At 45.0% G+C, this 12,368-nt stretch overlaps 1 protein-coding gene across 1 annotated transcript in view; it reads left to right on the top strand.

Moving 5' to 3' along the window:
- RFT1 (RFT1 homolog) overlaps positions 1-9,718 on the top strand; it is a 33,035-nt gene extending 23,317 nt beyond the window's left edge. Inside the window, exons 11-13 of the mRNA XM_069473703.1 lie at positions 3,959-4,064; positions 8,725-8,974; positions 9,289-9,718. Of these exons, the coding sequence (XP_069329804.1) occupies positions 3,959-4,064; positions 8,725-8,974; positions 9,289-9,456 (524 nt within the window). The 3' untranslated portion in view covers positions 9,457-9,718. The remainder of the gene's footprint in view (positions 1-3,958; positions 4,065-8,724; positions 8,975-9,288) is intronic.
- The last annotated feature ends 2,650 nt before the right edge of the window (positions 9,719-12,368 follow it).

Below are 12,368 nucleotides of genomic sequence, written 5' to 3'. Positions count from 1 at the left end.
GAGGAAAGCAGAGGGCAGGCTCTAATGAGTCTCCGCTTGGTACTAAACACATCTGAAGGTAGTAAATGCCACATAAATCTCACGGCCAGATGCATAAAAGCCTCTGAAGGATAACCCAGAGCCATTTGCAGAGAATAAAATTGATCTCAGCAAATAAAATGGTATGTTTAATCCAGTGACTCTTGGTTTTTAAAGAAGAAAAGTATTGAATGTGTCTAATTTTGAAACACCAGGACACTGAGGATCTCACAGCCCTTGTTAGGCCTTGGGGACTTCACCAATTTCACAATGTGGTGGCTGTAAGCTGGCAGTCCATTTGCAGCGTTTCATCTTGGGTTTAGCAAAGATGTTTTTAATTTCTCAGGTCACTAGACAAGAACCCTGAAGATTCTTTCTGCTACCCTATCTCAATATAAAGGGCTTTGTCAAATGCTATTTTACAGGTTCACTGGCATGTCATAGTCTCCACTATAATGGGGCCCAAACTTTTGGTATTAGGGGAAGACGGGCCAAGTTTCTACACTAGAGCAAAGGTCATTAAGTTTGGAGAAACACCTGCTGTGAAACCAATGAAGTGGTTTGAGCTCCCTGCAGCTTGTGCTGTGAGAAGACATTTCCATCAGGCAACTGCAGGGAGGCCTCATTAGGAAGGCATTAGTAAGTTTATGTGCAGAGATTGGGAACTCAACTATTTCGTAGCAGTTCTGCCCCTTTAGAAAACAATCACCAAGGAACAGCCTTTAATGTAATACAATCACAGGACGTTGCCATGAGGAGAGGGCTGTCCTGTCATTATTATGTTCACCTGGTGGAGTAATCACAGAAGAGATAAATATGACAACCAAAATGTCTCCAAAAAATTAATTTTTAAAAAGAAGAGATAAAGTACTGCAATTGTGTAGTCCCTTTACTCAAATGAGGTGCTGGTGCCCATTTTGAGCATTGATAATAGATTTATCAGTTAGAGAGGTCAGTGTTCATTGGGTTCTAAGGTAATATGTTCAAGTCATTAATAATTTTAGACTCAAAAATGTGCTCTCCCAGTCTCATCTTCAGAGAGAACAGTCTTGAGAATGGTTCTGGTTTCTTGGTCTTTTTTTTTTTTTCCAGACAGGGTCTCATTCTGTTGCCCAGGCTAGAGTGCAGTGGCTCAATCGTAGCTCACTGCACCTCAAACTTCTGGGCTCAAGCAATCCTGCCTCAGCCTCTCAAGTAGGGACTACAGGCACGCCATCACACTCAGCTCACCTACCATCTTTTTTGATCATTTAAATACGTCACAAAACTTGACTTTGTCCAGAAAGTCTTCCTGGATTAATCAGAAAATAATGGCAACTCGCCATGGCTCAGCCCCATCACCTTAGTTTTTAAAGTGAAACGTACAACATTGCTGTCCCCAGTTTTGTATTTGTCTTTGCCTTCACCCTTGAAGTGGACTTACCGTGACCTGTACTGGCCATCTCCAAATGTTGGACTTGGACACGGCACAGACAGCCCTTTGTAGAGGGTGTGGTTCTGCTTTGCATTGATTGGGATTAGCACTGCATATAGTTAGGGGCTTTGTAAGTGCTCTGCAGGCTTTTCTCAGAAACCCTTCTTACACCTAGGTTTTCCATCCTTAAGAAAAACATATTCACTGAATTTCCCTAAGCTTTCTCACATTTGTCTCTTAGGTGCTTCTCTCTTGCCCGTTTCTTTTACTTTTTTTTTCTTTTTTTTTTATTATTATTTATTTTTTGTGTTTTCTTTGCTCTTAACTTCAGCTTTTGACCTTTCCTTTACTTTTGAAAAGGTTTTTCTTCTCTGTCCCCTTCTATTAGTTTCCTACTGCTGCCATGACAAAGTACTACAGACTGGATGGCTTTAAACAACAGAAATGTATTGTTCTGGAGGCTAGAAGTCCAAAATCAAGGTGTCGGCAAGGGCTGTGCTGTCTGATGGTACGAGGGGAGGGTCCTTCCTTGCCTCTTGTGGCTTCTGGTGCTCCTTGGCTTGCAGCCGCATCGTGCCAGTCACGTGGCTTTGTTCTCTCTGTGGGTCTGTCTCTGGGTCCAGATTTCTCCTTTTTATAAGAACAAGTCAAATTGGATTAGGGCCTAGCCTAATAACCTCATTTTAACTTGATTTGTGTCTGTAAAGACGCTGTTTCCAAATGAGGTCAGATTCTGAGTTACTGGTGGTCAGGACTTCAACATATCTTTTTGGGAAAGACACAGTTCAAGCCCATAACACCCCTTAATTCAATGCACACTTAAAGGTTCTATCCATGAATTCCCCAAATTGACTCACAGACCTTTTACTGAGTCACTGCTTCATGCCAGAGTTTGTGTTCTCTGTGCCTCAAAGCAGCTCACTGTGTCCACCTTCAGACAAGCCCACACATGCTGTTAGCATTCAAGTGCCAAGTAAGAGGGGCCCCATCCCTCTCTGCTGCTTCCAGGGAGGGGAGGGTGGGGAGAAGCAAGATGCACGCTGGGCTTAGCCTTGAACCACTCAGAGGAAGAGCCTGGTCCCTGCCTCCTCTCCTGGAGTCACCCTTGGTTGGGGCAGGGGCCAGGCTACTTTCTGCAGCAACTTGACAAATGAAATCCAATGTGATGTGATAAAATGGGGCATCCAACAGGGCCATGGGAAATAGTTTTTTACTAGGCAACAGGGCTGCCCTGGTGTAATTTTGTGACTGCCATAAAACTGTTTAGGGTCCCCACAGCATGGGGATCTTTTATATTAAACAGCTTTCACAAACCCTGAATGAGTTCCAGATTCTGAGACTCTGGAAATTCAGTCCCCCCTCCTTTCCTTTTAGTAGTGAAGTTTTTTCTTTGTTGAGGTATGATTTACATAAAGTAAAATACTGTTCTCTTAAGAGCACAATTTGATTGAGTTTTGACAGATAGAACATTTCCATTACCCCAGAAAGTTCTCTCAGGACGCTTTCTGGCCAACTGCCCCTACCACCTCAGAGACAACCACTCCTCTGATTGCTATCACCGTAGATTAGTGTTGCTCTTAAAAAGAATCAGAGACTGATGAAATCATACAGCATGTGTGCTTTTGTATTTGGCATTTTTCCTTCAATACAGTTTTTGAGGTTCATCCATGGTTTTGCATGGATCAGTCGTTTTTGTTTTTTTTTTTTTTTCTCTTTTCTTGCTGAGAAATATTCCTTTGTATGGATGGCCCACGTTCATTTATCTTTTCTTCTGTTGATGGTCAGTTTGGGCTACTATGAAGAAAACTGCTACAGATATTTTTGTACAAGTGTTTTGTGAGCATGTGCATTCATTTCTGTTGGATGTGTACCTAAGGGGTGCAGTTGCTGGCTCATACATTGGGTGTATGTTTATTTTGTGAGGTCCTTGATAATGGCTCTCTTGAAAGAGGGGGATCAATCTCGTTTGTAAGGCTCCTATTTTCTGGTTAGCAGACTTTTCCAAAGCTTGTTAGTTAGCTATGGCATTGCATTACTTTGTTTTAGAAGAAAATACCATTATGGGCCCTGGTTCTCACTGTGGATTTGTGAATGTTCTGTCTCAGTAGTTTCCTGCTGGTCCTGGATCCTGAGCCCTTCCTGAAAGTCTTTTCTGCTGTACCTGCTCAACCAAGATTCCTTAACATGCAGGGTCCCTATTATCTTTGAGTTCAAACTAGTAGGCCTCTTTGTGCTGATTGAAAAAATGAACAGATTTGCTTGCTGGCCAGATAAGCTTTTAGTTATTCAGCAAGAGATCTGTACATTTAGTCATAATTGTCCTTTAGTTTTTAGCTGATTATTTAGTCAATGCTGTGGAATGCTGGGAGTCCTTCCAGATAATTCAGACTGTAGGCTCTAGCGTGCAGTCTGCCCACTGATGAAACTAGCGAGTCTCGTGGCCCAGTTCTCGCGCTCACCGAGCGCTCAGCTGAGCTGAGGCCTCTCATTTGGGCTCTGGAGCCTTAGTGGGTTATTTCCTTGTAGGTCCCGTTTTGCTGCGTTCCTACTGTCTCTACGTTCTCCTGCTTGCCATCAATGGAGTCACTGAGTGCTTCACGTTTGCTGCCATGAGCAAAGAGGAGGTCGACAGGTAGGTAACCTAGAAGGTACACCTTCAGTCATGGCCTTTAGCCAAAATGAAGTAACTTGCTAATCTTGTGCTTCCCATCTTGGGCTGGCTCACGTAGAAGCTTGGTGACTTTGTTTGCTACACAGTGGTTGAGAACTAGAATCTAGACCAGCAGGTCCCAGCCCAGACTGATGAGATTCTCCTAGTCCCCCTGGTCCCCTCCCAGCCCAGCTGAATCAGAATTTCAGGACGCTTGAGCCGGGGAATCTATTTTATTACACAGCTCCAGGCAATTCTGATTCTAGGGCTGTGGAAACTGCTGTTCCAGACCAGCTTTCATAGTAAAGACTCTACCGAGCACTGTGACCCAGTGTATACCTAGGGCATGGAACCGAAACAAGGGTTCACAAAGCAGGAAGTACCCCAGTTCTGCACAGGACACACCGATGCCTTCTATTCTATTTTATTTTTCAAAAATGCCATGTCATGACCTACTAAATTGGTTTCCCAGCCTGCTAGTAGTTCACAACGCATAGTTTTAAAATAATGGTCTAGACATGGTTTTCACCTCAGATGGTTACATTTATAGCTATGGAACTGCTTTGAGACTATCCTTTTATGCCCCCCATGGATGAACAGGTCTATTTAAGTTTAACTTTGAAAATATAGCATTTTTATTTGAAAACTGCTTCTAACATTGAATAATTTAAAAATATAATTTAAAACATGCTATGTGAGGCACTGTAGCATAGTGGAAAGAGCCTGGACTAGGCGTATATCTCTTTGCAGGGAATCTTGTTACAACACCTTCAGCATTAATGTCGAGAGGGTGAGTCAACACTAAACCCATTTAAAATGTTAAAAAAAAAAGAAACTTGCAACCAAATTATGAGGGAATATAGACAGTGTCTGGTTGCTTGCTTTCTTCTACTATTGCCTTAAACCAAAGGAAACAACTTTTTAGGTTAGTTGTGATGGAATTTTGATAGTATATAAACATCTAGAAAATTATTTTCATGGTATTAGTCAACATAGAAAAAACCAGAGCTAGAGTACTTTCTAATACAGTTCTCATCTGCGGTAACTCACTTCCTCTTAGAGCACAATGTGACTTTAAGCTCACTCTTCAGACATATGTAAAACACAACAGCTCCGGTTCTGTCTGGGCCCCCTGGCCCCAGTCCCCAGTGTTGGTCTGAGCACATGGAATGCCTGGGCTTGTCACAGACCCCGGCATTTTTTCCAGCCCTGTGTCTTTAACCAGACATAAAACTCTAACAAGGATTTTTATAGTAGAATAAATAGCTTAGTTAAATGTTATAATCGATTATAATGACTTTACATTGGACATTTCAGATTCTGAATTGAAAAAAAAGTATTGATAAAAACATGGGCTTTTACTTAACCATCTTCAGGTTAACCAATGTTTTTATAAATAAAAATAGAGTATTTGGTTGGATATGAAATATTAGAACATCCTTTGAATTGCAAGTTGCTCTTTTTTTAAAAAAAAAATTGCATCTATAGAATCTGATTGATGGATTTTTTATTATACCATATTGAATTTTCTGTTTTCTTAAGGCTGTTTCATTTTCTTTTGCTCATTTGACACATAATTTTGAGCACCTACTCTCTAACAGGCATTGTTCTAAGCTCTAGGAATACAGCAATGAACAAGACAGATGAGATCTCTGCTCTTCTGGAGTTGACAGTGGGGGAGGCAGATAGCAAACAAGTAAATTAATAAGAAAATGTTTCAGACAAGACCATAAGAGACCAAAAAAAATAATAATAATAATAAGGAAATGTTGTGCTGATAAATAAAACAGGGTTAGATAGTGAGCAGTAGGTGTCCTTTAGATTGAGTAAGCTGGGCAGGCCCCTGTATCACAGCAGCATTTATGCTGAGGCCTGGATGACTGAGAAGATGGTCAAAGATGGGGACAGGCTGGGTGTGGTGGCTCACACCTGTAATCCCAGCACTTTGGCAGGAGGATCACTTGAGGCCAGGAGTTCGAGACCCCGTCTCTACAAAAAATAAGAAAAATTAGCCAGGCATGGTAGTGCACGCCTGTAGTCCCAGCTACTCAGGAGGTTGAGGTGGGAGGATTGCTGGAGCCCAAGAGTTCAAGGTTGCAGTGAGCTATGATGAAGCCACTGCAACTCTAGCCTAGGCAACAGAGCAAGTCCCTGTATAAAAAAAAAAAAAAAAGATGGGGCAGAGCCTTCCAGGCAGAGGGGTGAGTAGGTGAGTAGTGCAAAGGCCCAAGTTGACAGCTCCTTTGTCTGATTTGTTGGCCCTTGAATGCCATCACTGCCTCCATAATTGTCAATGAAGGATGAGTATGATCTTCTCACTTTGGCACTTAAGAGATCAGTGCCATCTTTTTCATGGCTGCAAAGGCAATATTGTATGGCCTTGATGTATTCAACTAGCACCCACTGGGGGATGCTTCAGTTGGTGCTTCAGTTGGTATCGTTGACCATCCATCTTTTAATAAGTCTGATTTTAAGTCCCAAGTCTTCTTTGGACTGTGGAGAAATAAGCATTCATAAATAATTTACTGTTTATGTTAACAAAACCTTATAAAATAGCCATATTATCACTTATTAATCATTTTGCTTTGATTTAAAAGTAGTATTTTAATTGTATCTTTAAAATTCTCATTTTTTTCCTGAAGTGGATTATGCCTTTATAGCTATAGATCTGTGAATTTTGGAAAGTTCAACAGCTACAGAGCCCTATTCTAGTGACAGACAGTGGACCTTGTCATTACCAGCTTTTCCCAAATGGCCATACCAAAGAGGCTACACTGTTGAATGCATCTCTGCTTGAATTAGCATGAATTAGCTATTGGTGGCCTCTTTGTTATGATAAGAGGCCTGTTTGCCGTTCTGTGGTGAACGTGTCTTGCTCTTACTCTGCAAATCTATATTTTGCTCTTGCTCTGTAAACCTATCTGGTCTTTCCTCAATAAACTTCATTTCTTGCTTGCAAAAAAAAAAAAATTAGCTATTGGTTTCATTCATTATTGTCATTTTACTTGGAGTTGGGTGAGGATGACTTTGAAGGTTTGTGAATCTGTGGCGTAAACTCCAAGAATTGGTACCGTAGACCTTTCTGAGATAGTTTCTGAAAAAATAACAGATTACATATCTGCCTCTTTTTGAAAAAGAGGTCAAAGTACTGGTCTATGATAGATCCCATTCAGTAGCTCGTTATGAAGTTGGCCATTCTGATCACCCATTAATAGTGAAAAAACTGCCCTTATGTAGATGTGGACTCTTCTGTTTCTATTGCTCATTAAAGGAGACTGTCTCTTGACTGAGAAGTAAATAAACTCCCTCTATGGAATCCTGGATGAAAGCACACCTCCCCTGTTGAAATATAGTATTCTGTGTGTTTGTGTGTGGTATTCTTACCACCCACTTTGATAAAGTGTATCTTCGTAGAACCTTGGGATTCATCAGCCTAAGGACCTATACTTGGGCATTCAGGGGACACAGTGGCTTTCTCACCACCTCTCACGTGCAGAACCTGGGTGGTGGCCTCTGAGGTTACCTAACCTAGCAGACACAGCTTGGGAACCTACAGTTTGGTTCCCTTGACAACTATATACTTTAAAAAAAAAATTTTAAGAGATAAGGTCTTGCTATATTGCCCAGGCTGGTCTCAAACTCCTAGGCTCAGCCTCATGAGTAGCTGGGACTACAGGTGTGTGCCACCACACCCAGCTTACAACTGTATAGTTAGAGTGCCTGCTGTGTGCTAGGCAGAAACCACTGGTGGGGGAATTTTGTTCATGGCTATGCCACAAGCCTTTTGGAGGACGATGGCAGCTATTTTATATTTCCTGAGACTCAGTTTCCTTTGCGGAGATCTGAAAATAACTACGTGATATGCTGCTTTGAAATGAGAGAAGTGAAGGGAATAGTATAATCCACTCAGCTCCAGGATCCGAAGAGCTCTAGAGAGACAGGGAGCGGGAGGAAAGATGTATAAGAGTCTGGAAAAACACCAAAAGTGATCCAGGCTTTGGTTCCAGTTCACATTTCATTTTGCAAGCCAGTTACTTGCTTTGAGTGAAGTCCGGTGCCCAAGGTTACTCATGCTGCATTTCCCGGGGAAGCAGCGTGGGGTGCTGAAGCTTAGGGGCCAGGAGTCAGGTTGGAGTGTTGCCTGCTCCTTATACAAATTACTCAGCCTCTCTGTGCTGGTTCCCATGTCTGTGAAACAAATCCAAGCTCCGCTGAGTCTGGGTCGTGTGTGCTCATTCACCAGTACGTCCGCAGCACTACCCGCAGGGCCTGTCACAGAGTTAGCATCCAATATGTAATTATTACCCGGGTCACATTCTTGTGCCTCACATTGGAGACTTGGGCTGAACAGGATTTTTATGTATTTTGATCACAAAGTATCACTTCACCAATTATGATCTTTAAAAAACATAAATATCTTGAGTTTATTTTCTTACTCTTCTGTGCAGGGGTCAGAGGGACAGGGAATTTCCATGTTAATCCATGTAGCATCCGATGTTATGAAAACCTGGATTATGGGAACTCAACTGGAGTTATGGGAACTCAGTTTCTTTGTGTGAGTTGATGTTCGTGGCCACTTTTTTTGCAGCAGTCTTGTCTTGGGGCAAGATACCCATCACCTGGCTTATCTCCCTCTCCCCAGGTACAATTTCACGATGCTGGCCCTGTCATCCTCATTCCTGGTGTTGTCCTGTATCCTGACCCGCTGGTGCGGCAGCGTGGGCTTCATCTTGGCCAACTGCTTTAACATGGGCATTCGGATCATACAGAGCTGTTTCTTCATCCACCGCTACTACCGAGAGAGCCCCTACAGGCCCCTGGCCGGCCTGTACCTGTCACCGGTCCTCCTCGGGGTGTTTGCCCTCAGTGGTGGGATTACTGGTGTTTCGGAGGTGAGACTCTCTGCAGCTTTCACACCAGGTGCTTCTGGGGGCTGTCCCAGTGTCCCTCCCTCTAGGCCCTCTTGCCCTGCCTACAACTGGACACGTTTCCTCCTCTTGTCCCCTCCGCAGGCCTCCAGGGCAGCATCTTATGGTAGATGTGACTAAAGAATGTTTCCGGTGGGGAGAGAGTAGGCCCACAGTGTGTGGTTGCCATGCCTTTTATGTGAGTTGGAATCTGGCACCGTAGCTGTCTTCCCTGGCTCGTCCCAGGGGAAGGAGGCAGAGACTGAGGAGCTGGCACTAACGGTGGCTTCTCTCCCCAGGTGCTCCTCTGCTGTGAGCGGGGCTGGCCAGCCAGGCTGGCGCACGTTGCCGTGGGGGCCTTCTGTCTGGGAATGACCCTCGGAACAGCATGCCTCACAGAGACCAAGCTGGTCCATTTTCTCAGGACTCAGTTAGGAATGTCCAGACTCACTGACAAAACGACGTGACTTCAGAGATGCTTTGACGCCTGTGGCGCCGGCACCAGCCACGGGGCAGTTCTGTGGGCGGGACACACATTCTGCGTAAAAGTGCTCTGGGGGCTGTGCAGGGCGGTGAGGGCAACCCGGGAGGCGAGATGTCAGAGGGAACCGCCGATGAAACACCTGCCATCCAGCGGACGTCTCGAATATGAAGGACGAGATTCGTTTTGAAATGAAGACCAAAAAGCCCTGTGAAAATAGATAAGATTTCTTTCATCATTTTGTTTTAACCAGCATTGTCTTTTTTATTAAAAATGTATTAATTCCTTTTGGATGGGATTGACCTTTGGAGCTACGTGCTCCAACAAACTGTATCTTAGATGTTAATAGTTAACAGCCATCTGGCCCAGAAGAAGAGATGTAGCCACGTTACTCTGCCCTTCACAGGAATATTTCATTTCTTCTGTGAAAGAAGGAAGGAGACGTGATGTTATACGCCAGACAAGGGCAAAGTGTGGCCCTGGAGTTGTGGCTTTCCCCGCGTCAACACCGTGGGCTGAGTTTTTGGAGAAGGAAAAATGTTACTCAATGAGATATCCGAGAATTGAAATCATGAAGCTTTTCCTATCACACTTCCCAGAGCGAGTTAGGGAGAATGTCACCTATCATGGTCCCACTGTGTCCCCAGGCCAGCCCTCCCCAGAGCGGGCCCTCAGGATTTGTTGATTGAAGGGTGGGTGAGAGCTGACTGGAGACTCCTGGTCTGGCCACCTGACAGAGGGGGACTCTGAAGGACACTGATGCCGTGGGAGCTGCTTTGCAGCTTCTGTAACTTCTCGAGTGGAAATTGTACAGACAACAACTAAGGCTGAACAGTTGTATCTTTTTATCCTGAGAATAAGACAGTCAGGGTAAATTTTATATGGCAAGTATTACTGAATCAGGCCCCTTCCACTGACCCCCTATTTCCAGCACTGGTCGGTACAACTGAATCCCAGCCCCAGGACAAGAGTGGCAGGCTGGGGGCTGGGCCTCCAAGCTGCAGTGGGAGCCCAGGCTCTCTGCACCTGGCACCGTGTACCCTGCAGGTGAGATCATCGAGCATGGTTCCAGTGCGGTAAAGTGTTTTCCTTTTTTCATCAGTGTATTAATTCCTTTTGGATATGATTGCCCTTTGGAGCTACATGCACAAACTTTATCTTGGACATTAATAGTTAATAGTCCTCTGGACAATGTCCTCAAACCTTCCATGTTTACACCCAGAGAGAGGGCCAGGAAGGGCAACTCATATCGTGCATTAAAATGTATACATTTAAATCGACTTGCCAAGGGGCCGAGGATCAAGACCTAGCAGCATTCCAAGACCGGGGCCCAGTCACCTTGGCATGTTTTTATCTACTCAGAGGGAGAAAGTAGCTAAATGCAAGGTGTCCCGAGCAATCAGAGGCCCTCTAATAGTGTGGCCTCAGTCATGCTTTTGTAGGGCAGGGTCATGCTGACTCAGAAAAATGGATTGTCCCGTGGGGTCGGTGGGAGCTCACACAGAAGGCAGGCAGGCCCACGTGACTGTGATGCCCCAAGGTTGGTGTGCCCCTTCGTCCTCCTTAGCAGGCCCAGGACCCGTCACGTGTATGGCCCACAGCACCTGTTCTCTGCTGCAGGAGCAGAGCTGCTGTTGCATGAGCAGCCTTGTGACTTCCAAGGTCTTTGGGAGCAGGACCTCAAGGGTCTCGAGTCTGATGGTGGTGCTCACTGTCTCATCTCTCCCCTGCTGTCCCCTGGGAGCTGCTGTCAGGGCCAGGTCCTCTGGAAGGACGACCGGCTGGGACGGCAGCCTGGGGCTTTTTCCCACTCCTATTTCCCTGTTAATAGGAAGAGTAGTGCCCATAGCCACATGTTTTCCCGTTGCTAGTACCTGCCTCCTGGGCTGTGAGCACCTTGGCGACAGGCCCTCTGCTGTTCTCTGCCCCTGGCTGCCTCCCTGAAGTTCCGTTGGCCCCGAACAGGCCTCTGGTTCTGTCCCCTGCTGGCGCCCTAGAGCTACACCTGTTAGCTCAGGGCGCTTATATACATGTGGGCCAGGCTGCCTCACTTTACCCAAGAAGGATTTTGTAGGGGAATCACACTTTTGGCTTTAAGTACCACTTAAAATATCGTGAGGCTACTTCTCCATGGAAACAAGTCTGTAAGGCACATGCTTTTATGAAAGAAAGAAGCCTCTGCTGGTGAAAATGACAATATGGCTGACTTTCTGTGCTTCTCTGGCTGCATGAGTGTTGGGCACTTCAGACTTGGCCTGGGGTCCCTCGGCAAGGGGACACTGCTGTGCTGCTCACTCAGTGGCATCTCCTGGCTCTGGCGGTGCTGTCTACTCTGCCCCGTTCCCAGCTACTTCACGGCCCCATTCAAGCAGGGCCTTGCCTGCCTTTGTTTTTCTTTAATCGTGTATTCCTGTTGCTAGTTTCACACTAGTCCGCTGGTTTACAAAAGATTAAACTATTTTCTTCACATTTTTATAAAGATTTTTCTTGTTTCGTACCCCTCCTCCTCCAAAAGGGAAAAGAAATCTTCAATTTCATAAGGAAGGTGGGCAAATAGCTTGAGTACGTGAACCGTTGTGTTCCTCGTTGGAGCATCTCTCCCTCCATTGCCATTGTGACTGGGACTGTGATTCCTGACTCTGGGGGAAGGGCTGTGTCCTGGCCTGTGTGACACAGCCTTCCGTGCCTGCCGCTGAAAGGCCCGGCATCTTCTTTGCTCCTCTTCCCTTCCCACCCAAGCAGCGTTCACATCGTTTTTGGACTTTTCTCTCTCTTATCTTCTCAGTCCAGCCTGGTCCTCGTTTCGTTTGTTTTTGTTTTTTTAAGAGACGGGTCTCACTCTGTTGCCCAGGCTGGAGTGCACTGGTGCAATATCATAGCTCACTGTATTTTCAAACC

The sequence above is a fragment of the Eulemur rufifrons genome, chromosome 7 (assembly GCF_041146395.1).
Source record: "Eulemur rufifrons isolate Redbay chromosome 7, OSU_ERuf_1, whole genome shotgun sequence".
Classification (NCBI taxonomy): Eukaryota; Metazoa; Chordata; class Mammalia; order Primates; family Lemuridae; genus Eulemur; species Eulemur rufifrons.
The sequence above is the reverse complement of the archived record's forward strand: the minus strand, read 5'-3'. Positions and strand labels throughout refer to the sequence as shown.